The following is a 27,793-nucleotide window of genomic DNA, read 5'->3' on the forward strand; positions in this document are numbered from 1 at the left end:
AATGTGAAAAAAATGGACAAGCGCATATTACCAATTTGTAGACTCTTGGGCTTTACCTGAATATTGCAGATGGAAGGGGTAACCAACCATCTATTTAGTTTGACACAAATAAGGGTAGATTTCTTGTCCTTGCCAGGAGGGGGCACTACAGCTTTCAGTGACACAACAGTTAGGTATTCTTGCATGGAGGAGGTTAAATGGTTTTCCCATAAAGAAGAAAAAGGCTTACTGGCTGACAGCACTGATATCTAACATGAAATATGATACTAAAAAAAAAAAAAAAAAAAAAAAACTAACCCACAAAATTAGAAAAATTAAGGGAAAATATATTTGTTAGTTATATTAGCGGTAAAGTTTGTAATACACATGATTCTCATTAGAGTTACAGTATAGCTTCTAGATAGTCTACCAGTAAATAAATGAATTAAGTTTCATTTCAATTAGTTTTATTATTTCAACATATTTGATTTGTCCAATCCAGTAGACAAAAAGACATGTTGAGTAAATGCAACATAATTTCCATAACCTGAGGGGGCCTGCGCACCATTACCTGATTGCTTGCAATGCTGACTGGCTGTTGATTGGTTTCATGGCTGGAAGTCTCCCCTTGGTTGTAGCACTTCTGTCCCCGAGGTTTTCCTTATTTTTATTTGCTCATACTCTCCTTCTTCCATAAGCTTCGTTTCTTGGGCTAACACACTCTCCATATACCTTCCATCATCTGGTGTTCTTTGCAGGGAGTCTCTTCCCAGAAGTGGCCTCTGTGGCTGTGCTGTGCTTTGTTCCTGGAGTTCATAACCCACTGGTGGTTCTGTCGTCCTCCCGGACCCCCCGAGCTCGTCCTTAGGCTTCCTGGCCGGGGGCTGGTCGTCCCTCTGCTCATACGCAGCCAGTCTCTTCTCAACCACCTCACGAATCAACACTGAAAAATTTTATGTGGAAAAATCACTGACTGTTTGGATTTGGGTAGTTATAATGCTGACTTACAGAGGACTATAAAGCACTCACCAGGCCTCATCCCTTTCCCTGTATTGTAACCTTTTATATGATATTGGCACATTTAACTTCTGTGCCACTTAACGCACTGAATATGAATTACATTCAATGCGTGTTTTACCAGAATATCATTTATAAAGTAATGACAGAAGATATTGATTCTGACCAAATTATACAACAACCAAAAGTATTATTGAGGGTAAAAATATGCGCCTTTGTTAATACAATTGATATCATGAAACTTTAAAAACTAAAACTATAAAATTTAACATCTTTCTCCTATTCATTCTTTCTACTGGAACATTTCAGAAATGACTTTTCTTTAAAAAAAAAATTTTTTTTAAGTAATCTCTACACCCAACACAGGACTTGAGCTTACAACCCCGAGATCAAGAGTTGCATGCTCTACTGACTGAGCCAGCCAGGAGCCTCAGAAATGACTTTTACATAAAATAAAACAACTTACTGTCAAGCACTGTTCTTCCCACCATACTGTATTCCATGGTTTTGTCAACTTCATTCATTAGCCATGGAAGGAATCCTATTTCAATATCTGTAATTAAAAAAAGTTAATTTTGTTAAAATGAAATTCATTATAATTTCACTATAATGATTTTTATGAATCATTATAGATAGGAAGAATCTGTGCTTTCCCCCTAATGTTGAAGGCTTATTAACACAGTTCTATTTACTTATTTATCTTAAGGTTATTTATTTTGAGAGAGAGAGAGAGAGAGAGAGAGAGAAGACGTGAGAACAGGGGAGGAGCAGAGAGAGAGAATCCCAAGCAGGCTCCGCACTGTCAGTGTGCAGCCTGACATGGGCTCGATCTCACAAACTTCAAGATCATAACCTGAGCCAAAATCAAGAGCTGGAGGCTTAACTCACTGAGCCACCCAGCACAACCCCCGCCCCCCCCCCCACTGTTTTCTTAATACTTAAAATATCAAATAGACTTATACAGCATTAATTTTGCCACATTCTCTCTGTATGTTTTGGTCCATTTCCTTTCTATTGCAGTAAAAACAGTATTTTCAAAACTATGAAGCCTTCCTTGGAGTCCAAGCCTTTGGAGCTGACTGCACAGGTACAATCTGAGGTAGATGAGGGGGTGGGTTCAGGAGTGGGGAGGAAGATGTGGGTCTGGGAGCAGAACTCCAATCCAAATGCAATACAAATGTGGGACTGAACCAAGATGATAAAGAGAATGCTCCCATCTGAAGCCCGGAGCCCATGAGGAGCTGACCAAGGGTCAGAGAGTATCTGAGAACAAGGCCATCTAGAAATGGGTCAGAAACTAGGTGCTTCCATTAGTGATAAATTTGTTCAAACTGAAATGGAAATCTACTGTGTAAGCCTTTTAAAAAATATGATCCATTACAATATACATTTTAATGTTTCAAAATAGCTTTTTGGGGGAGGGGGTAGCATCTGTTACTTTTCAATGGGGTGACAATAGAGAGTATAATAGAATATTATATTCACTACTATAAATAATTTTTTAATCTGAGGCATGAATCTCATTTGCAAGCTTCTCAATGATCTGTGACTTTTTTTTTTTTTTTAAGCAATTCACGAGGGGAAAAAAGGTTACCAGACTCTGTGTGGCTAACAGCAGTCTAGCTAGACCCCAAGGAGGCGGCAATGAAGCACAGGAAGAGCACTGGACCTGGGGTCAGAGTCCCAGGCCTAATGGCTTCCCTGCCTGTCTGGGAGAAGGTATTTAACTTCTCTGGGCTTCAGTTTCTACTTCTGAAAAATGGGAATTGATCTGCTCTATCTACCCCCCAGGGTTACTGGTATCAATGCTATCATGTATAAAAAATACTACAGAAATGGTAAAGTACAATATAAACTAATAATATTTGTCTGTAATCTGACCCCTTATGCATGTGTACTGAATTGAATCTGTAACCAGTGAAAATTAATATTACTGAACTCTGCCCCCAAATACTATTAGCCATTTGAAATAGGACCTGTACACATTTTGTGAATTAAATGCTTCTGAACGTGAGGAAGGAGCGCAGCTCTGAGAAACTGTTCATTTGGCCTGACTAGCTGAGGGGTGGGGCTCAGAGGGTGGACAGAGAGCTGACAGGTGCAATTCTCTAAGCTCAGAGACAGGTCTCCTTGTTTTTATCTCCCACACCTAATACAGGCCCTGGGATGGTGTCCACACCTAAGCGAATGAAGACTTTAAGGGTTTTTGAGCAGAACAGGGAGTCAGCTGAGAAAAAGTTACAAGTACGTACACACATATTTTATACACATCGTGTTCCACACATATTTTGACATTTAGCTCCTAAATAATCCTCATTTCACCCATGAGGAAATTGAAGGTCATACAGCTGACCGAGGATGCAACTGGGGCCCGCACTCAAGTTTTTGACATCAGGTCCTAGTTCTTCCTACTGCCCAGTGCTGCTTCTCAGCAAAAGACAAGTCCAGGTCTTTCTAGCATACCTCTCATTAGTAATAGTACCAACTTAACACGACTCGAATTGACTTTCAGAGTTGGTTTCAAAGATAGATTCCAATTCCGAACGGACACGGGCACGGGATTACTTGGAAGCATTCAGAGGAAGCGGACAGTAGCAGAGTGACCTGACAACACCCCCACAAACCTCTTTCAACGGGGTCGTAGAAGTAGCCGCCGTCCCGGAGGCTGTCGAACACCGAGGGGAGCAGGTCGGCCAGGTACCGCTGGGCGAACACGCGCGCCGCCACTTTCTGCGCCGTCTCGCTGTGTTTGTACACCACCTCCCACTGCTGTTGCTTCCGGCGCTCCTGCACGCACAAGACACGCCCGCACACGGTTACTCAGCCGCGCCGTGCTCCCCCAGCGCCGCGTGTGCTGAGGGCAAGAATCTGGACGCGGATTTGGATCAAAACGTGGACAGGGAGGAATCCGTTAATGGTGCATGAAGGTTTTAGAGAATTTCAAAGAAGTCAAACAAGGGATGGAGCTTCAGGTGAAATTCATCTGCTGATCCATTTTTAAGCAAAAGAATTTCAACATGTGCACGGTTGACCGTATGGGTGTTAGCAAAGAATAATATATAACTATATTAGCAACTAGTATTATAATAAACTACCAATATGAAAATTATAGTTGCTCAGATATCTTCATTTAAAGTACCTGGGCCAATGAGTTGTGTCATTTGTAATGATTCTTTGAATTCATAAAATTCTGAAAATTATAAACCTTTTTTTGTTGTTGCTTTTTGTAGACCATAGGATATCTATAGAGCTAATGAACCATCTTCTCTGCTCCCATGTGGAAGTGGGAAAATTAACGTAGTTTCTTATTAAGTCTATTTTCAGAATTTAAGTAAATATAAATTTAGACGATTTGTATTCTTCATTGTTTTCACAGTATATTTCCTAATAGCAAATAAACAAGAAGTTTCCTTTGATGAGCATTTCACTGATTATTTCAATAAAGCTAATACTGCCACTGATCATTTTACATTTGTAAACAAATGGTCTTCATTTGCATAATCTCTACCATAAGCCTTATGCCCTTTATGCAATTAATTATTCATTTTGGAGAAAAACTAAAAGTCAATTTAATTAGGTATTGAGCAGAATATCCCAACAACTAAGCTATTCTGTGCTGTGAGTGAGACTCTTTGGGAAATTGTTTGAACTCTTTTAGGTATTCAGTCACTCCTACATAATTTATACATTCGGTGTCCAACAGAGGGTGACAATTATTACCAGACCCAGAAAAAGTCTTAAAAGATGACTGAGCCTATCATTTCCTAATTGAAGGTTATTGGCATATTTTAAAAACTAGATCCTAGAACTTTTCTTATTAAAAGTTCTAAAAATTTGTAATGTGAAGCAATATTATGCAAAGAAGTTCTGGAGAATCCCTAGGGTATAGAGAAGGGTCTGGCCACTGAGAAAAAAGACCCAGAATTCTGTCTGGATCCTCTGCTTCTCCACCACACCCATCCCCAATCTAGTCCACTTTTCCCTTCTACTTTTCTGCCACTGATTATGGAAAAACCAATACATTTCCTTTGCTAGGAATCTTGATATGTAAGACTGCCTTTCAGTCAGGACATATGTGATTACAAATGAAATTAAATGTAATTACAAATGTAATTAAAATTACATTTAGAAACTTTTGGGAACTCTAGGTACATATACGTAAGCTGGTATTAAAGAATGTGCTTCTGTGTGTAAAAGTTCTGTGATCTATAGGAGATAACTGAGCAACAAACTCTTTTCTAACATATTTGCAAAGATCTCTAGCTCTATGACATACTACGTGTGATTCAGAACATGATCTGTTAAATATCCAAAGACTGTCTAAGAAAGAAAACTAGAGTTCTATACTTTTTCCTCTCTGTGTCGTTTCTCTTGCTCTGCAAGTCGCTGGACTTCAGCAAGTTCGACGTTGCGTAACTCTTCATACGCATACTGACTGGCCCGCAGGTTAGCCAACTCTTCTTCTTCCATTACTTCCAAAAGAGACTGCTCAATGGTCTTTCCCACCAGAACTTCTAACATTGGTTTAACTTCAAGATCAAAGTCAAAGAGCTTAAACACACAAAACAAAGCAAATTTAAAATCTGAGTCATGAACCAAATGCTGAAAGAAACAACATCCAGAAAAGTAGTCATGACAGGATACTGTTTATTGAGGATCTTGTGTGTGCTATAGATGCTGTGATGGTGCTTTACTTAATGGTTTCCAACACTCAACACAGCCCCACAGGGCACACACAATAAGCATTTCATTTACAGGCAAAAATCATTTTGAGTCCAAATTATATAAAGACCTACAGAGCCATCAAAATGAACCCTGATACTCAATAATTTTAAGAGCAGACTCTGAAACCTGAAAGAAATATCCTTGTATTTCTCAGTTTTTGCCCTTTCGACTCAATTTTTACTGGTTTGTTTTCACTAACACTTTGAAGAACTAAGGAACAAGAATAAAGGGCATTTTGGTGGTTCTTCTCCAGGGTTTAGAGGCAGCTATACCCTTGGATGTAGTTTGTGAAGACTTATTTTATTTCTCAATTTCAATGGAAGTTCTTTCAAGTTCCTTCAAGTCTTAAATCTCACCCAAGTCATTATGCACATAAGCATGGCTTCTCTTCTTCCATTTCATAAACTGGCTTATTTATGTATTCTACATTGATATGAAGATGAAATTATTTTAGTTTTTTTCTAACATAGGGAGATTATCTTAATGAAAATTATATAATTTATAAGCAGCTAACAGTGGACCTCTTATACCAGTATCTTATACCAGAGAGGCTATTTTTCTTTATGTGGTACAAATTTACCTTGTATTCAGACATTAATCAAGTATGCGAACACACAAAAATCAAAGTGCAGACATTCTAAAAATATTTCTAATGATTTTTATTTCTGATCTGCAAAGAGGAGAAATCAGAATATGCTATTTCAGGATAAAACTATTATAAGTACAGTTGGAAAGAAATCCAATAAGTAGAATCTTTCTGATTATGAAGTGGTTTGTAAGCTTTTAACTAAACCTAACTTAACCTGTTTATAAAGAAGATAGAGGGAAGTCCAGATAAAGTACTGTACCTCTCCTTCTAGTATTTGGGTGGCCACATCTTTGCCAGTTTTGGCAGGAATAAAGAGTGGTGTTGGTGGTCTGTCCAAAAATGCATCTGTTTGGCATTCCACATCAACTTCTATTATACGGTCAGCAATTTCTTCAAGGTACATTTCTAAGAGAATACCATACGCATTGAGTTTGAAATTCTGGTCTCTTTTAGGCATATATGTGTATTGAAACTTTAGCTCCTTCAAAACAGAATTAAATGGATCAGAAACGAAGTGCTCAAATGTGGGGTGAAATTCACATATTGTACTAAGCATTTTTATGTATTTGGAAGACCCAAGGGCTAGTCAGGCTAGGACATTTATTGAATGTTGAGAAAGCACTGAGCTTTGTACTTGAAAACAGAACTAAAGGAGAACATGAGGCCTAGATGTTTGTAAGATGCAAAGTATAATTGGGGATGAAAAGTTAATAATCCACCTATATAACTGAGTTCTAAGATAGTAAATGTGTAAAGATTTGAAAATTCCTGGATATTTAAAAAATTATGCACCATGTCACTATGTTACCTGATGTTCCCTCTAGGCTATAGATTATAAGCAGGCTTATGAAAACAGATTTCACCTTAGGAATAATTTATGTGAGGCAAGGTCAGCGTGGTTATCATGCAAAGAACATGAGAACTGGAGTCAGATGTTGAACATAGGACCTAGTCAAGTTACATCTTCTTAGAGCCTTAGTTTCTTTATCTGTAAAAGGGATCATAATTACCATCACAAGGAGTCCTTCTAATAATAAAGAAAGGAGATACACGTAGAGGACTGGAATAGTTTCTGAGATGTAGGAAAACTCAACACAAAGTAGTTGCTCCTGTATCATTTAATATTCTGCTGGTATAAAGAAACACTAAAATTTAGCTCTTACAGATTTACAACTATATTGCCTAATTACAGACATATCCTCATTCTAGACTTGGCCCCAGGGTAGGGGGAAAAGGCATGAAATAGTTCTCTTCCATTTGCCCTAACTACCCAGAAATAACTGATGAAGCCACTCATCATCTTGACAAGGTGAAAGGTGAATCCTTTTTTTTTTTTTTTTTTTAATGTTTTTACTTATTTTTGAGACAGAGAGAGACAGAGCATGAACAGGCGAGGGGCAGACAGAGAAGGAGACACAGAATCCGAAGCAGGCTCCAGGCTCTGAGCTGTCAGCACACAGCCCAACGTGGGGCTCGAACTCAGATCACGAGATCATGACCTGAGCCAAAGTCGGACGCTCAACCAACTGAGCAACCCAGGCACCCCAAGGTGAATCCTTAATAGTTACATCAGTCCAAGGAAAACACCAAGTATTGTCTGATTACCAAGATTCTGACAACAACACAGCTGGGACCTCTAGGTCCAGGTAAGCCTCCCTAGCTCAGAACCGGCAGACAAGCAAGAAAGCCTGGCACTGGCCCAGCAGAGCTTGTGTGGCCCGGGGGAATATGCGCAGTGAGAGGAGATTAAAAGCAGAGAACAGAAAAGGCAGGGGTGAGAGAGTTGGAGGACTCAGATCTGGATGAGTTCACTCCTTTTAAAAGACAGACAAAGTGCCAAGATGGAACTACCCTGCTCTCTCCTCCTGTAGGTCCCAGCTGTGATTCATGTTGGGCTATAAAAAGAAAAAGGGAGGGGCGCCTGGGTGGCGCAGTCGGTTAAGCGTCCGACTTCAGCCAGGTCACGATCTCACGGTCCGTGGGCTGATGGCTCAGAGCCTGGAGCCTGTTTCCGGTTCTGTGTCTCCCTCTCTCTCTGCCCCTCCCCCGTTCATGCTCTATCTCTCTCTGTCCCAAAAATAAATAAACGTTGAAAAAAAAAAAATTTAAAAATAAAAAAAAAATAAAAAAAATAAAAAGAAAAAGGGAGAAATAATCACAGTTCGGGAAACGAGTATGTGAAAAGGGCTAAGACAGAATTAATTTGGTCGTCAAATTCTTTTCTAACCCCATCTCATACCCGATGTAATAACATAGTCTATGAATCTGTTTAATGAATGGACTCCTACTACCATGTGATCGGAGCAGTACTTTATAGCATAACAGATATGTAAATAATGGAAAAGCCAAATAAAAATGAACGGGCTTAGAAAACTGGGCAAACCAAGGAGGCATGATGCCAATGGCATGGTCACATACCTGTCTGCACATCCACGTGCTTTCTGCCTTCCACGGGCTCGGGTGTTCGTGGTCTGAACTGTTCTTGAGCTCGTTTTTTGGCAAGAGCCCTCCTCTTAGCCTGTTGCTGTCTCTGAATTTCTATAGGATCAGGCTGCCCAGGCTGAGTGACAGAAAAGGCTTCTAAAAGTTAGAAAATCTTTCTCAAAGCACACAGAACTGCCATTGCAGAAGTGATTCCTGGATAGCATGAAAATATCTGTCATATAATGCTTTCTGACTTAATGATTACAATTCTATTTGAACTTTGTCAGGTAATTATAGTTATCTGATGAAGCACGTAAGTAAGCATACTTCAAAGTATGACTGTTCACTGGAATAAACAGTGACAGAATCCTATCTACTAAGTTGTTTTTCCTCATTCAAGTTTTTTTACCACAAATTTCTTGGATGCTTAGTAACCTAGTATACTATATAACTCCTCAGTAATTAAGGAACTGAAAAGCACCAGGATTTTTTAAAAATCTGAATTTCATTTAGACAAAATTTCCTTAAAAAATATATTAGCTCACAAAGAAAACATCTTAACCCAAACAAAGCCTGTCCAAGGGCACAAAACAACAGGTGACTAAGGCATTAAAAATATAATTATTCACAGTACTCTGCAGTATTTAGAGGTCCTTGATTTCATATCTATATCTCATTTTGTGGTCATTAATTTTTTTTTAATGTTTATATATTTTTAAGAGAGAAACAGAGAGACAGAAAGCATGAGTGGGGTAGGGACAGAGAGAGAGGGAGACACAGAATCCAAAACAGGCTCTGGGCTCTGAGCTGTCAGCACAGAGCCTGACGTGGGGCTCGAATTCACGAATTGAGAGATCATGACCTGAACCGAAATCGGACACTTAACTCACTGAGCCACCCAGGTGCCCCTGTGGTCATTTCTTATAGCTAACCTGTCTTATTTCAAGGTAAATATATAGAGAGGGGAAATATGAAAGTACTTTGCATGAAAAAAAATTAATATTTAAAATTAGAATTGCAAAACATTTTAATTGAAATAACAATGTAATAACATTAAAAATTTTTAAAGGAAAATATCCCATAATCCCATTTCCCTAATACCCTGGCTATTGTCATTTAAATGCACACAGTTTTTTGCAGTTGTGATAATCATACATTTTATATGGTTTTTCCTAACTTAACACTATCATAAACTCTCTCCATATGAGCGTTAAATAGTAGAAAGAAGAGCACTGGGCTCTGAAGCTCAGATGCCAAGTCTTCAGTTTATTAATTACTAGGATTAGTAAAGCTCAGACTAACAACCTAAGTTTTCAGATATCCTGTTTTCTCTGTACAACAGCAATACCAATAACATATATCTAAAGTTTTTGTTTGCAAGGAACAAATCAGATAATGTAACAAGCCTAACATAATGCCTGACATAGGAAATCTCCTCTGTGTAGTTAACATTTCCTTTTATTATAAAATAATTTACCCATATTTCTTTAAAAAAGGAAGAAAAAAGAATCACTTATACTTCCATTTTTCTAATATAATTACTAATATCATAGTATTATTATTGGGATCATCTAGTGAAAACTTTTTTCCTGTGTTCATTCTACATTATTCCAAATATCATGCTTGACTTATTTCCATTTTCTTACTGGAACAGAACTATTAATGTCAGCTCTGGAAAGATTTGGGATAACATAAATGCAAGTAAGTTCATTGTAGAAATACATTAATACATTGCCCTACTTAACTGTTTCATAATCTAGTCAAACTATTTTTTAAAAAAGAACTTTTTAAAAAGTTTTCTTTTGGGGCGCCTGGGTGGCGCAGTCGGTTAAGCATCCGACTTCAGCCAGGTCACGATCTTGCGGTCCGTGAGTTCGAGCCCCGCGTCGGGCTCTGGGCTGATGGCTCAGAGCCTGGAGCCTGTTTCTGATTCTGTGTCTCCCTCTCTCTCTGCCCCTCCCCCGTTCATGCTCTGTCTCTCTCTGTCCCAAAAATAAATAAACGTTGAAAAAAAAATTAAAAAAAAAAAAAGTTTTCTTTTGAAATCATTTATCAAAGGTTGCAAAAATAGTAGAGTCCTTTGTCCCCTTCACTCAGCTTCCTGCAATATATAATTTATATAACTTCAGCACAATATCAAAATCAGAAAATTAACCCTGGTAAAATATAAACAGATCTTATTCAGTTTTCACAAATTTCACAAGCATTGATTTGTGTTTATGTCTGTGTGTATAGTTCTATGTGGTTTTATCCCAAATACAGACTTATGTTAGCTATCACCCAATCAACAGAGGGATCTGTTTTATCAACACAAAGGAGCTCTCTTGGGTATTCCCTTAGAGTTCTTAAGTCCTATATTCATTCCTATCCCCTGGCAACCACTAATCTGTTCTCCATCTTCATAGTTTTGTCTTTTCGAGAATGTTACATGTAAGGAATCATATAGTATGTAACCTTATGAGATTGGCTTTTTTCACTAGGCCAAATGTCCTTGAGATCCATTCAGGTTGTTACATATATCAATAGTTCCTTTCTTTTTTGTTACTGAGTAGTACTTAATTGCATAGAAGTGCCAGGTTTCTTTAGCCATTTACCTATTGAAAGACACTCAGTATGTGTTTTTGGTTTTTGGCTATTATGTATAAAGCTGCTATGAATGTTTGTTAATGTACAGGTTAAAAAAAAGTTTATTTATTTTGAGTGAGAGACAGAGAGAGAGAGAGAACCAGCAGGGATGGGGCAGAGAGAGGGGGGAACAGAGGATCTAAAGCAGGCTCTGTGCTAACAACGGAGAGCCTGATGTGGGGCTCAACCCCATGAACCATGAGATCATGACCTGGGCTGAAGTCAGATGCTTAACCGACTGAGCCACCCAGGTGCCCCTTACAGGTTTATATGTAAATATAAGTTCCCATTTCTTTGGGATAATGTCTAAGGGAAATTGTGGATTCAAACAGTAAGTAAGACTTGTTAGTTCTTATAAGTAGCTACTAAACAATTATCTAGAGGGAACGTACCATTTGACATTTCCATCAACAATGCATGAGAGTTCCAATCGCTTCACATCCTCACTCTTGTTACTATCACTATTTAAAGGTTTCAGCTTTTCAACAGTTTTTTTTTCCCACATTTTATTTATTTTTGAGAGAGAGAGAGACAGAGAGGGACAGAACCCAAGTGGGGGAGAGGCAGAGGGAGAGGGAGACACAGAATCCAAAGCAGGCTCCAGGCTCCGAGCTGTCAGCACAGAGCCCGATGTGGGGCTCGAACTCACAAACCGTGAGATCACGACCTGAGCCAAAGCTGGATGCTCAACCAACTGAGCCACTCAGGCACCCCTGGATGATTTTTTTTTAAATCTGAGTTTTGAGAATTCTTTAATATTCCAAATTTAAGATCTTTGCTGGATATGTGGTTTGCAAATATTTTCTTCCAGTTTGTAGCTTGTGTTTTTATCCTCTTATAAGGGTTTTCCATATCACAAAAGTTTTCAATTTTTTAAAAAGTTTATTTATGTATTTATTTTTGAGAGAGAGAGAGGGAGAGCACAAGCTGGGGAGGGGCAGAGAGAAAGAGAGGGAGACACAGAATCCGAACGTGAAGCAGGATCTAGGCTCTGAGATGTCAGCACAGAGCCCGATGCAGGGTTGGAACTCACAAACTGTGAGATCATGACCTGAGCCGAAGTCAGATGCTTAACTGACTGTACCACCAGGATGCCCCACAAATTTTTTATTTCAATTAAGTCCAATTTACCATGCTTTCTTCTCTGGATTGTATTTTGGGTATTATATCTAAGAACTCTCTGCTTAGCCCGAGATTCTGAAGTGCTTCTCCTAAAAGTTTATAGTTTTACATTTTACATTTAAATTCATGATCCATCTGAATTAATTTTTTTGTATGGTGTATTCTTTAGGTTGTGGTTCATGTAATTTTTTTGTCTACAGATGTCCAATCGCTCTGCACTATTTGTTAAAAAGGCAATTTTTCCACTATTGAACTTCTTTATCCCTTTGTCAAAAATTAGTCAAGTGTATTTGTGCTGGTATATTTGAGTTTTCTATTCTGTTTCATTGTTCCATATAGCTATACCTCCACTTCCCTGTGTTAATACGATTACTAATGTCATACATGATAAGTCTTAATGTTGGGTAGAGTGATTCCTACCACTTTATACTTCTTTTTCAAATTTTAAAATAAGCTTGTCTAGCCCTACATATATCTTGCTGAGATTGATAGAAATTGTGATATAGATCAATTTGAGGAGAATTAACATCTTTGCTGTGGTGAATCTTCCAGTCCAGGCATATCTCTCCATTTCTTTAGATGGTCTTGATTTCTTTCATCCGCACTTTGTAACTCTTATCTTATAGATCCTGTACATGTTGTGTTAGATTTATACCTAGGTATTCCAAGTGTTTTGAAGTGATTGTAAATGGTATTGTGTTTACAATTTTATTTTCCGTGTGTTCCTTTCTAGATTTATTATATCTCTGTATACAAAAATATGACTGATTTTTGTATATTGACCTTGTACCTGTGATGTTACTCAGCCCACTTATTAGTTCTAGGGCTTTTTTTTTTTTATAGATTCATTGAGATTTTCTATGTATGTAATAATGTCATCTGCAATTAGGGACCATTTTACTTCTTTCTTTCTGATCTGGGTCTCGTACTGGATAGAACTTCCAGTACTATGCTGAATAAGAGTAGTGAGGGTGGACATCGTTGCCTTTTTTCCCAGTCTAAAGGGGGAAAGCATTCATTCTTTCATCATTAGGTATGATAGGTAAGCTGTAGATATTTTGTGGATGCTCTTCATAAAGTTGAAAAAATTTCCCTCAATTCCTAATTTGCTGTGTTTATCATCAATGAACATCGAATTCTGTTAAATGCTTGTTCTGCATCGATAAATATGATCGTGGGATTTTTTTCTTCTTTAACCTATATGATATGGTGGATTACATTGATGTACAAATGTTAGAATACCCTTGCATTTCTGGAATAAATCCTGCTTAGTCATGGCATATGATCTTTTTATATATTGCTGGATTATATTTGCTAATATTTTATTGAGAATTCTTGCATCTACATTCATGATAGCTATTGGTTTATAGTTTTGTTTTTAGTGTCTTTGTCTGCTTTGGGTATCAGAGTGATGCTGATTACCCGAAGTGTTCCTTCCTCTTTTATTTTCTGGAAGAGACTGTGTAAAATTGTGTAAATTATGTAAAATCAATGAGGATTTTTTTTGGTAGAATGAGGAATGTTTTGGTAGAATTTTCCAGTGAAACCATATGGGCCTGATATTTCTTTTTTGAAAGCCTTTAAATTAGAAATGTAATCTCTTTTATAGTTATAAGGCAACTCAGAATATCTATTCCATTTTAGGTGAATTCTGATAGTTTACAGTTTGGAGAATTTGTCCATTTCATTTATTTTGCTGAATTTATATGTACGGATTTGTTTGTAGTATTCCAATTTTATCCTTTTGCTCTTTTAAGAGATGCAGTATGTGTGTGTGTGTGTGTGTGTGTGTGTGTGTGTGTGTATGTGTGTGTGTGTGGTCTATTTTCTATCTGTTGTTCCAACTGGGTAATTTTCATCAATTTGACTTTGAACTCACTGATTGTTCCCTATGTCAGCTCTGATGAGTCTGTCCTACGAATTTTTTTTTTTATGTTAAGAATTACTTTATTAAGTACATAAAATGAAACAATTTTAAGTCTACAATTAAAATAACTATGTATACATCAGTAAAACTACCACTCAGATACTGATCATTTTACATATGAATGCCATGTTATTTACCACACAAAGCTTAAATATTACATACTACAGTTTTATACTTTATTATAACTTAAATTCTGATAAAAACGTTGCTCCTACTTCAATTTTTATGACTTATGGTTTTCATTATCTTTAAATTCCTTTATCCTTTGTTTTGTACAAATGTGAACATTCAGGTTCAGAGACTGATTTTTGACCCAATTTGAATCTTTTTAACAGAGGTATTTAGCCTGATTATGAGTGTGATAATTCACCTCTGTCAATCTATTTTATGTTAATTTTAATGTTTCCTTGCTGTTTTTCGCACTTCCTCTTCAATCTGTAAAACTGGTATACTATAATCTACCTGTAACCTTATCTCAGTGTCAAATTTACTTATAACGAACTACTATATGAAGCAGGAACTACTGATTTTCCCTGGACAAGATGTACATAAAACAAGGTTTTCATCTACCACCTCCCCAACCAGGGATTTAGAAATTTTCTTTTTACACAGTATTCACATTATAAACTTGTTACTTTTTTCCCCCCTCTATAATAAAAATAGAGGACATAAAACTGTACTGATTTCTCATTTTGTCAGATTAACACTTGGAATGCCTTTACTCTATGTGTCCTGTCCACACTGACAAAGCCCTTTTATTTTACTTATGTTTAGCTGAAGAGCATGCATATCTTTATCTACATTACATACTAAAAATAACAGCACTTACTTGCTTTCTAAATTAAACATTTACCACACTTTTTCAGTTTACAATGAGAGAAACTGAAATTTTAGATTGAACTTACAAATCTATTTTTGCACTTAGTCTTATAACCCTATAGCTAACAATTTAATCTTAATGATGTTTAACTAGCTTTAATGCTTACCTACTTTTTTTACCCTATTTTTTTTTTTTTCATACAATTGTCTCACTACAATTGAATTGTTTTAACTTACGGTGTTTATGGGTTGCAGCAACATCATTTAACACATTTTTCAAGGACAGCATTTGGGTGATATACTTTAACTCCTGAATATCTGTGAATGTCTTCCAGTTGCCCTCGTATAGAAATGATAACTTAGCAGGATACAGAATTCTTGGCCCAAAATTATTTTTCCCTTAAATCTCTGTAGACATTGCTTTATTGTCTTTTTGGCATTTAGAGCTGCAAAAGAAATATCAGGTCAGTCTGACTTTTACCCCTTTATAAGTAACCTGCTTTCTCTGAATACTTGTAGAATTTTTTCTTTATCTTCCAGTTTAACGTCACTAGGGTATGTCCAAAGTGTTGCTTTCTTTTCGTTAAGTTCTACTGGTAGCCTATGAGCTTTTCTATTTACCGATCTAGTTAGTCCCTCAAATCTGGAAAATTTTCTTCTATTGGTTCCTGAATTATTGTTTCTGCTTCATTTGCTTTGCCATCTATTTCAGGTATTCTTATTATGCGTGGATTGCAACTCTTGGAGAGATTCTGTAGATGTCTCTTCTATCTTTTCCCTATTTTTCTGCATGCTGAGTTTCTCTTGTTTTTCATTTATTTCTGTAATTCGTTTTTGTGACTGACCGGGTTTGCACGTTTCCATTCGTTTTCAACTCTCTTATACTTTTCCAAGTGCTCTGACAGTAGCCTCTTTATCTTCGAGCATAGGTCTGTAAGCTCCTGTACCATATGATGGTCCATCTTTAAAACCTCTTCAGTTTCCACTTCTGTATCCGTTTCAAGAGGCGGCATTTTCTCAATTGTAAGCAGTTTCTGCTGAACTCAGGTATTACGACGTTTTGAACAGCGCTTCTTAGTAATCTGACCAAAAGTGACGATTAGAGAATGCCGTCTGTCTGAAAACCAAATGAAAGATAACTGTCCTATGAGTTTTTAACTTTGGTTATTGCATAATTCAGTTCTATATTTTCCATTTGGTTCATTTGTAGATCTTCTATTTCTTTGCTAATATTTTCTGTTTTTCATTTGTTTTAAGAATGGTCATAATTATTCACTTTTGACTGAGGCACTTTTTATGATCATTGCTTTATTTATTTTTAAAATTTTATTTTTTATTTTTTAAAATTTACATCTAAATTAGTTGGCATATAGTGCAACAATGATTTCAGGAGATTCCTTAATGCCCCTTACCCATTTAGCCCATCCCCCCTCCCACAACCCCTCCAGTAACCCTCAGTTTGTTCTCCATATTTATGAGTCTCTTCTGTTTTGTCCCCCTCCCTGTTTTTATATTACTTTTGCTTCCCTTCCCTTATGTTCATCTGTTTTGTCTCTTAAAGTCCTCATATGAGTGAAGTCATATGATTTTTGTCTTTCTCTGACTAATTTCACTTAGCATAATACCCTCCAGTTCCATCCACATAGTTGCAAATCGCAAGACTTCATTCTTTTTGATTGCCGAGTAATACTCCATTGGATATATATCTATACCACATCTTCTTTATCCATTCACCCATCAATGGACATTTGGGCTCTTTCCATACTTTGGTTATTGTTGATAGTGCTGCTATAAGCATGGGGGTGCATGTGACCCTTCAAAACAGCACACCTGTATCCCTTGGATAAATGCCTCATAGGGCAATTGCTGGGTTGTAGGGTAGTTCTATTTTTAGTTTTTTGAGGAACCTCCATACTGTTTTCCAGAGTGGCTGCACCAGCTTGCATTCCCACCAATAATGCAAAAGAGAGCCTCTTTCTCCACATCCTCGCTAACCTCTGTTGTTGCCTGAGTTGCTAATGTTAGCCATTCTGACAGGTGTGAGGTGGTATCTCATTGTGGTTTTGATTTGTATTTCCCTGATGATCAGTGATGCTGAGCATTTTTTCATGTGTCAGTTGGCCATCTGGATGTCTTCTTTGGAGAAGTGTCTATTCATGTCTCTTGCCCATTTCTTCACTGGATTATTTGTTTTTTGGGTGTTGAGTTTGAAAAGTTCTCTATAGATTTTGGATCCTAACCCTATATCTGATATGCCATTTGCAAATATCTTCTCCCATTCTGTTGGTTGCCTTTTAGTTTTGTTGATCGTTTCCTTCTCTGTGCAGAAGCTTTTTATTTTGATGAGGTCCCAGTAGTTCATTTTTGCTTTTGTTTCCCTTGCCTCTGGAGACGTGTTGAGTAAGAAGTTGCTGCGGCCAAGATCAAAGAGGTTTTTGCCTGCTTTCTCCTCAAGGATTTTGATGGCTTCCTGTCTTACATTGAGGTCTTTCATCCATTTGAGTTTATTTTTGTGTATGGTGTAAGAAAGTGGTCCAGGTTCATTCTTCTGCATGTCGCTGTCCAGTTTTCCCAGCACCACTTGCTGAAGAGACTGTCTGTATCCCATTGGATATTCTTTTCCTGCTTTGTCAAAGATTAGTTGGCCAAACATTGGTGAGTCTATTTCTGGGTTCTCTATTCTGTTCCATTGATCTGAGTGTCTGTGCCAGTACCATACTGTTTTGATGGTTACAGCTTTATAGTATAGCTTGAAGTCTGGGATTGTGATGCCTCCTGCTTTGGTTTTCTTTTTCAAGATTGCTTTGGCTATTCGGGGTCTTTTCTGGTTCCATACAAATTTTAGGATTATTTATTTTAGCTCTGTGAAGAATGCTGGTGTCATTTTGATAGGGATTGCATTGAATATGTAGATTGCTTTGGGTAGTATAGACATTTAACAATATTCTTCCTTTCCAGGAGCATGGACTCTTTTTCCATTTTTTGTGTCTTCTTCAATTTCTTTCACAAGCTTTCTATAGTTTTCAGCATATAGATTTTTCACCTCTTTGGTTAGATTTATTCCTAGGTATTTTATGGTTTTTTTGCGCAACTATAAATGGGATCGATTCCTTGATTTCTCTTTCTGTTGCTTCATTGTTGGTGTATAGGAATGCAACCGATTTCTGTGCGTTGATTTTATATCCTGCAACTTTGCTGAATTCATTTATGATCATTGCTTTAAAATGTTCATCAGGTAATTTCTACATCTGAGTCATCTTGGTGTTGTCATTTCTTGATTGATTTTTCTCCTTCAAGTTGTGACTTCCCTGGTTCTTGGTAGGATGAGCGATTTTTTTAATTGTATCCTGGTAATTTTGGGTATTATGACATGACACTCTGGATCTTATTTAATCTGTGTAGCAGGAAGTCATGCTTTTTTGTTTTAGCAGCAGGCATGGGTGGAGATGGAAGTTCAGCATCCTGCTAGGCCCCATGTGAAAGCAGAGGGTCAACTAGGTGCCTGGTAGGGGTGGTATTTCAGCTTCTTGCTGTTATCAACTGACACCAGTGCTGGGGTGCAGAGGAGTGGAGCTCTGACCAGCCCTGCCTTATCGCACCTGTTTCGCTTTGTTGCTGACAGGTAGGGTTGAAAACTCAGCTCCTTCATGGCTCTGCTGCTGTTACCCCAGCAAATGTAGGGCACCAACTTGTACCATTTCTTACCATCTCCCTGCCCCTGGGTAGGAGTGGAAGTTCAGCTTCCTGCTCCACCCATGTTGACACCACCTCAGTGAGGAAATCAGAGCACCGATGAGTGTGGTGTTGTTGCCATGCGGGGCTGGTAGATTAGTTGCCTGGCTCAGTCTCGCTGACTCCACTGGGAGGGCCAGGACAGTTTTTCTGTTGGGGTTTGGCTAGAGGAGGGGTAGTAAAATGGTTTCTGCTCTGCTCGGTTACCCTTCCCCTAGTCTTCTGGATAGATAGAAGGAGCAGGCCTGCGCCTGTTGGTGGTTCCAGGTTGCAGGCTTTTCCAGCGCTCTGAATGGGATATGCAGGCAGCAAAAAGAAGACTTAGGGAACTCACCACTATCTCGCTCAAATCCTGAGGACCCCAGCCAGTTCCCTTGCTTCTTTCCACCTCCAGAGTCTTCCTATGTTTGCTTGTTGGGCTATGTCCGGGGCTTTTTCACTTGAAAGAGGGAGGAATGGGAAGGGATTGGTGAATCCCTGCTTGTCTGGAACTGGAAGTCTCAGTATAGACTTTTTATTTTTATTTTATTTTTTAATTTTTTATGTTTATTTATTTCTGAGACAGAGACACAGCATGAGTGGGGGAGGGGCAGAGAGAGAGGGAGACACAGAATCTGAAACAGGCTCCAGGCTCCGAGCTGTCAGCACAGAGCCCGACGTGGGGCTCAAACTCACGGACCGCGAGATCATGACCTGAGCCGAAGTTGGTCACTCAACCGACTGAGCCACCCAGGCACCCCTCAGTATAGACTTTTTAGTTAAATTGTTGAATAACTGACTAGAGAACTAAAAAAAAAAAAGTATATCAAATCATCAAAATATTAATTAAAAAAAAACTAAAAAAATGGTGATTCTCTTTTTTCCTTTACTTCTAGATGTGCCAGGGTTCATTTCTACTGCCACAAGATGCCGAAACACATATCCATATTGCATATTTGAGTTGTTGTTTTCAAGTGTTGGTCCCTGAATTGGCTGTACCAGGACTGCCTAGGGAAGTTACTAATAATGCACATTCCTGTGTCCAACCCTTGAAGGTTTTAATGTAGTAGATCTCGGGTATAGCTGAAACATCCATATTTTTAGTGAGTTTTCTAGGTGGTTTTGATGTATATTTCATGTTCAAAATGTCTAATATTCCACATATCACCATGTGGTGTTAGGCACATATATATCATACAGTGTTTACATATTAACTTAACTATATTTCATTTCTGTACCAAGAAATCGTCACTCTTAATATCATGCCACATCCTAATCATCTCTGTATCCTAGGTACTCAGCACAGGAGTGCTAAAACTTTATAAATATTTACTGAGTGAATTAAAGAAAATAATTTTTGACTAAATAATTAAAATAGTATTAAGTATGAAATAATTTAAACAAACTTAAAAATGTTACATGGATGCCTATGAACTGTTTGGTCTGCAAAAATTTAATTACAGAAATTGAGAGTAGAAGTTTACAAACTTTTAGAGCAGTGTTACAAAGTTCTGTTAATCTAATAAAATCTTGGGCTTTGTATTGTTTAATTGTTATTTTTAATTGCAGTGAAGTGCACATAAATTTACCATCTTAGCCATGTTTAGGTGTAGAATTCAGTGGCATTAAGTACATTCATATTGTTGCACAACCATTACCACCATCCATCTCTGGAACTCTTTTCATATTGCAAAACTGAACTTCTGCACCCGGTAAACACTAATTCCCTATTCCCCCACTCTCCCAGCCCCTGGCAATCACCAGCAGCCTTGTATTTTGCATGTCTTTTTTAATTTTTAGATTTCATTTTTCCAGTAGTCTGTCAATATTCTATTTTACAAAAGTTTTAGTTTGCAACAAATTAGAAATCAAAACAAACTGGTCCGTTAGCACAGTTAGTTTGAAAAGCTCTGTGTTAGAATATTCACATTGTACTTACCAGCGGTCCTGTGTGTAGAGCATAAGTATTGCCTCGGACCACCCTTCTGTCATACATTATGTTTCCATGATGCACAGGCTCTTCAGCACTGTAAAACAGGAAATACTAAATAACTATGGTAATAGAGTGTTGGTCTATGCAAGTCAACTCATTTTTAATTGGATTTAGACTAAGATAAAAATGTTAAGAATACAGATTTTTGTTCTGACACACTCAATGACAAATGACTACCACTTATTGAATGCTTATTAGATGCCAGCCACTCCACATATTTTAATTATTGCTCACAATAAGCTTCCAGATGGGAACTATGATTCTCATTTGACAGAAGAGGAAGGAGATTGAGAAAGGAATGTGCCCGAGGTTACCTAGCTAGCAAGTGGTAGAGCTGGATTTAGGCTGCAAATCTGTTGGGCTAACTGACAAATGTGAAAATGGCCAGTGGGAAAGGGGTCTGCCTTCAAGTACTGACAATAATTTGATTGAAGGGTTGAAAGGATTCACAGAATCAGGTTTAAAAAGTAAGTCAAATTTCTCATTGTTCTTTAACCTCAAAGATATATTTTCACGGGACTTCAAGCTTAATACAAAGCTGTAACCATTAAGACAGTATGGTACTGGCACAAACAGACACTCAGATCAATGGAACAGAACAGAGAACCCAGAAATGGACCCATGAACATATGGCCAACTAATCTTTGACAAAGCAGGAAAAGAATATCCAATGGAATACAGACAGTCTCTTCAGCAAGTGGTGCTGGGAAAACTGGACAGCGACATGCAGAAGAATGAACCTGGACCACTTTCTTACACCATACACAAAAATAAACTCAAAATGGATGAAAGACCTCAATGTAAGACAGGAAGCCATCAAAATCCTTGAGGAGAGGGGCGTCTGGGTGGCGCAGTCGGTTAAGCGTCCGACTTCAGCCAGGTCACGATCTCGCGGTCCGTGAGTTCAAGCCCCGCGTCAGGCTCTGGGCTGATGGCTCAGAGCCTGGAGCCTGTTTCTGATTCTGTGTCTCCCTCTCTCTCTCCCCTCCCCCGTTCATGCTCTGTCTCTCTCTGTCCCAAAAAATAAATAAACGTTGAAAAAAAAATTAAAAAAAAAATCCTTGAGGAGAAAGCAGGCAAAAACCTCTTTGATCTTGGCCGCAGCAACTTCTTACTCAACACATCTCTGGAGGCAAGGGAAACAAAAGCAAAAATCAACTATTGGGACCTCATCAAGATAAAAAGCTTCTGCACAGCGAAGGAAACGATCAGCAAAACTAAAAGGCAACCGACAGAATGGGAGAAGATATTTGCAAATGGCATATCAGATAAAGGGTTAGGATCCAAAATCTATAGAGAACTTTTCAAACTCAACACCCAAAAAATAAATAATCTAGTGAAGAAATGGGCAAGAGACATGAATAGACACTTCTCCAAAGAAGACATCCAGATGGCCAACCAACACATGAAAAAATGCTCAGCATCACTGATCATCAGGGAAATACAAATCAAAACCACAACGAGATACCACCTCACACCTGTCAGAATGGCTAACAGTAACAACTCAGGTGACAACAGAGGTTGGCGAGGATGTGGAGAAAGAGGCTCTCTTTTGCATTATTGGTGGGAATGCAAGCTGGTGCAGCCACTCTGGAAAACAGTATGGAGGCTCCTCAAAAAACTGAAAATAGAACTACCCTACAACCCAGCAATTGCCCTATGAGGCATCTATCTAAGGGATACAGGTGTGCTGTTTCGAAGGGGCACATGCACCCCCATGCTTATAGCAGCACTATCAACAATAACCAAAGTATGGAAAGAGCCCAAATGTCCATTGATGGGTGAATGGATAAAGATGTGGTATATATATATATATATATATATATATATATATATATATATATATCCATCCAATGGAGTATTACTCAGCAATGAAAAAGAATGAAGTCTTGCCATTTGCAACTATGTGGATGGAACTGGAGGGTATTATGCTATGTGAAATTAGTCAGAGAAAGACAAAAATCATATGACTTCACTCATATGAGGACTTTAAGAGACAAAACAGATGAACATAAGGGAAGGGAAGCAAAAGTAATATAAAAACAGGGAGGGGGACAAAACAGAAGAGACTCATAAATATGGAGAACAAACTGAGGGTTACTGGAGGGGTTGTGGGAAGGGGAATGGGCTAAATGGGTAATGGGCATTAAGGAATCTACTCCTGAAATCATTATTGCACCATATGCTAACTAACTTGGATGTAAATTAAAAAATAAATTATTAATTAAAAAAATAAAACCTTTTATCTCACATAGGCAAAAAAAAGAGATGTATTTTCAAATGATATGTATTTTTTATTTAACGTTTATTCATTTTTGAGAGACACAGACAGAGTGCGAGTAGGGTAGGGGCAGAGAGTAGGGTAGGGGCGAGTAGGGTAGAAGCAGGCTCCAGGCTCTGAGCTGTCAGCATAAAGCCTGATGCAGGGCTCGAACTCATGAACCGTGAGATCATGACCTGAGCTGAAGTCAGACACTTAACTGACTGCTTAACTGACTGAGCCACCCAGGTGTCCCACAAATGATATTGTTTTAAATGTTAATAAAATTTTAATCTGGGGGATCAGAATATCAATAGTGAATAGTGAAAAACATAGAATTGATGTTTTAATTCAAAGTTCTTTTAAAAAGTTTTTTTCAGTGTTTATTTTTGAGAGAGAGGGACAGAGTGTGAGTGGGGGAGGGGCGGGGAGCAAGGGAGACACAGAATCTGAAGCAGGCTCCAGGCTCTGAGCTGTCAGCTCAGAGCCCAACGCGGGGCTCGAACCCACGAACTGTGAGATCATGACCTGAGCCGAAGTTGGACTCTTAACCAACTGAGCCACCGAGGTGTCCCTGATTTAAAGTTCTTTAAAATGATATCCTATGTATGGCTATGAAACAAAATATTGACCTACACAATAATAGTACTCCATCAGAAATGATTTTGAGAAGGGTAGTAAGTTGCTTTTTTATCATATATTGAAACCACTGTTGGATAACCTGACTTCATGTTACTTACAACCCAGACGTGTTACACTGTGCATTTTACTTGATCCCTGGGAAGTGTTCAGCTCAGTTGGCCACTCCTTCACTGAAGCACTCTCTTTTCTAGCCTCTGTGGCACTACCATAGTCTTCTGACTGTCTTTTCTAGGACTTCTTTAACTGTTCTTTCTCAGCCTGCATTGGCTAGCTCCTCCTATACTGAAGGATTTCCTCAGGGCTCAGCCTTCTCTTGCCTTAGTCGACCATATCCATTCTCAAAAGACTTCACTCATAATCCTTATACCTAAAACTCCCTATTTTATTTCACCTTTAGCTCAGAACTCTCCTCTGAGCTCTAGGAATGTATATCCAATTGATAATGTTCAATGACATCTCACTGAGATATCTCAAAAGCAACCTCAAAATTGAACCAATTATCACTCTCCCACTCCAAATTGTTACTTCTTTAGTGTTCTCTGTTTCATTATATGGTACTGCTAACCACCCAAGTGGCTTAATCTAGAAGCCTGGGAGTCATCCGTGGTTCTTCTTTCTTCCTCACTCCCTGTATCCTAGCAGTCCTATTGATTCTCCTCCCCAAATCTTTTTCACATCTATCCATTGCTCATTGCCACCACTGTCTTTTACGTGGACTACTGCAAAACTCTTTCAGTCTCTTAACTGTTAACATTTCTCCCTCAGTTTGTTCTATACGTTGTATCCAGTGGTCTTTTAAAATAGAATAATCTAAACATGACGCTCACTTGATTAAAACCTCCTAGTGCTAATTAATATAATAATGAGAAAACATCTTAGTTTTGTTTTTACACTATCAAAAGCCAAAAAGAAAGAAAAATCCCTACCACCTATTGCTGGTGAGGATGTATGGAAAAAGATATGTTTAAACATTCCTAAAGGAAAGGCATATCATTCCATCTGTTCATGTTAAAAATATTCGTGACCTAACAATCCCATCCTGGGAATCTGCTTCATAGAAATCAAAAGGCCAGCATATGAAGTTGTTTATTGAAATCTTCCTCTTTGTGTTAAAAACTTGAAGCAAACTGAGTATCTATCAATATCAATAGTGGAAAATATGTGAATATCTGAATATCTACCAATATCTATCAATAGTGGAAAATTTTAGTAACACGTTGTACATCCGTATAGGACACATCATGCTATTGAAAATAATTGGGAAGATTTCTAGAAAGAATTAACTGAGAAAAGGAAGATGTTGAGAATTGTCTATGTTATCATTGCTAAGAAGTAGACAAAACTCCTGTGTGTACTTGTATGTATATACTTATATATTTGTACACAAACGCAAATATGGAGAAAAGTCCAGAAACATTCATGTAAGGTCATTAACATGGTTTACTCTCTGGGCAGGAAGGGAAGAGCAGGTTTACAAGGGAAGAGGGTGGTGCACTAAGAATGTACCCAAGCATAAATGATAGCATTCTATTTATATAAAATTAAATATGTGTATGTATACATAAAGAAATTAGGAAAAAAAAAAGAATTAGAGGTTGTAAAAAGCAGGGAGGAAGCTAATTACAGATTAATATGTGTAGTATGATTCTATTTCGGAAATAAACCTCCTATATAAGGTACATATCCTCAAGTACAGAGGTGTAGAGGAATAATATAAGATTGTTAAGGGAAGTGGGAATAGAGGTGGGTGGGAGTTCATTTGCCTTTTTCATTCTTATTTTGTATTTTTCATTTGCTTCAACAAGCATTCATTAATTTTATAAACTGAAAACCACCACTGATAATTTTAAACTGAAAAATCAAACACATGCACATACACACTCCTTCCAATGGTTGTAATCAATGGATTGCTTCAATATAAACAAGGTCCTACAAGTTGCTTATCAACTAGCTATGAAAAAAAACCATTCCTAATGAAACACCATTTATTCTTATTTCATTGTTGGTGTAATTTACTAGTAATGATTTGTAAGCAACACTTAAAGACACCAGAAAGTGTTTTTGAAAGTGTTTTTAAGTTGAAACCTTTTACAGTATAAATAATCCATCTATAAATTTAAATTTTCCATCCTGGTTTCCTTAAAGTGACAGGAATTTTTTCTTTCTTTCTTTTTTTAAAAAAATTTTATTTTATTTTTTTAAAGTAACCTCTACACCCAACATGGGGGTCGAACCCACAATCCCGAGATCAAGAGTTGCATGCTCCATTGACTGAGCCAGCCAGGCGCCCCATGACAAGCATTTCTTATAAACAAGGTTTTTATTTGTCATAAGACAATTACGAATTTAGACTAAATGTTTGAAATAAGCATCAAGAGTTACTTAGCTGATATGTTCAGTCATTAACTCAACAATTTGTTTTGAGTGCTCCCTGTATGTCAGGCACAGTCCTAGGTGGACAAAAGACAACAAAGGTTTCAGCTTCCAGGGAGTCTGCATTCTTGGGCAGTTCTGCTGGTTCCAAAATTTGAGGCTTATAGCAGGAACTATAAACTTTAGAATGGGCCGTAAACGTTATTATGGATAATAATACATATGGATATTTGAATATTTGCAAATAAACGCATTAATGTAAAAATACAATTTGGGGTCCAGCATGGAAGGATGACCTGATGATTCCTGGCCAAAGACTGGCGTGCAAAGAGCTTTATTTGGCTTTCAGTCTGTTTCTTCATGTGCATAATGGGAGTTACAAAACCAACTTCACAGTACTGTGGACTAAGGAAGAAAACGTACATGAATGCCCTTAGAGAGGTGCGGATAGTTGGCCAACAACAGCGACTCAAACGTTGTGAAACAAGGGGGTTTCATGTACATGTTACTGATCATGCCAGCAACTCATCATCACTAAAAGTTAACTAAGGGAGGCCACCCGTGCCCCTTCTTGCTTCATTCCTCCACGCCACGGGGGAGTTCTTTAGGGAAGAGATTTTATTTCGGAGGCTGTGGAGTGGGGAGAGCAGCGTGGGCAGAGTCGCCAGGGCGAAGGGGCCAGAATCCCGAGGTCCCGGGATGGGGGCAGGTGGAGACCACTCAGGGGGCCGGTTGCTCACTCACAGCTGCATCAGGTGGTCCCGGTAACGGCGGCGCTGGCAGGGCAGGGCCCGAGGCCGGCTGGTGTAGGTGTAGGTGTAGGTGCCCATGGCCAAGCGGGTGCGGTCGGTCAGCGTGGAGGCCACGCCCGGGGCCAGGTCGCTCCGCTTCGGGTGAATACCGGCTTTCAAGCAGGTGGGCGCTAAGCGGTCTTGGGAGCCGGAGAGGTGTACGTATTGCCAAGGGCAGGGATTCCCCGACGCAAGGAGAGGCGGCAAGAAGGAAGGCGGCCGGGAAAGGAAGTTGCCAGGACAGGAGGTGGGAGCTACACTCGGCTTGCCCCACGGAACACTGAGCCAGCCTGCGTCTCCCACCGCGGTTGCCCGGCAACCCGGAGTTCCGCCGGGAGGCGGGACCTCCTGGCAGTTCCGGCCGGCGGTTTTCGCGGGAAGGCCCGTTCTCAGGGGAACTTCCGGCTCTTGCCTCCGCATGCGCGCGCGCGCGCGCACGCCTCCCCGGAAGGTGCGTGTGCGGCTTAGGAGCTCTCTCCCGGGCGAGTCGGGCAGGGAGGTGTTGAGGATCTTGGCAGCCACCGCGGCCGTCCTCGTCCCCAGTTTGGAGTCTGGCTTTTCGGCGCCATTCTCCCAGGCCCACGTGCTCCCGTTCCTTAAGGGGTGCCCTCGGCCGTTTCTGCTCCCGTCGCGCCGCTACCTGGCGCCGCTCACCTGTGATCGCACACACGTGGCACCTGGGCTCCCAGCTCTGTTACCTGCCAGGGCCGGGGGAGGGCTTCTTGGCGTCTCCCAGCACCGCCACCCCTGCGCCTCCGGGGTGGGCTGCCGCCGCGCTCCGCAGCCCTGTCTGCAT

The 27,793-nt window shown here is 39.0% G+C and overlaps 1 protein-coding gene across 1 annotated transcript; it reads right to left on the reverse strand.

The window, feature by feature from the left end:
• Positions 1–429: 429 nt before the first annotated feature.
• RSPH3 (radial spoke head 3) lies at positions 430–27,793 on the reverse strand. The gene is made up of 9 exons (XM_086708415.1): positions 27,737–27,793; positions 26,951–27,633; positions 20,878–20,965; positions 8,729–8,870; positions 6,570–6,715; positions 5,344–5,547; positions 3,621–3,783; positions 1,463–1,549; positions 430–922 (listed from the first exon to the last, which is right to left on the reverse strand). Exons 1-9 carry the CDS (start codon positions 27,791–27,793, stop codon positions 588–590), a joined length of 1,905 nt encoding a protein of 634 aa, XP_086564541.1. The 3' UTR covers positions 430–587.

Source organism: Puma concolor, chromosome B2, assembly GCF_028749965.1.
Source record: "Puma concolor isolate L17-30 chromosome B2, mPumCon1.1.hap2, whole genome shotgun sequence".
Taxonomy (NCBI): domain Eukaryota; kingdom Metazoa; phylum Chordata; class Mammalia; order Carnivora; family Felidae; genus Puma; species Puma concolor.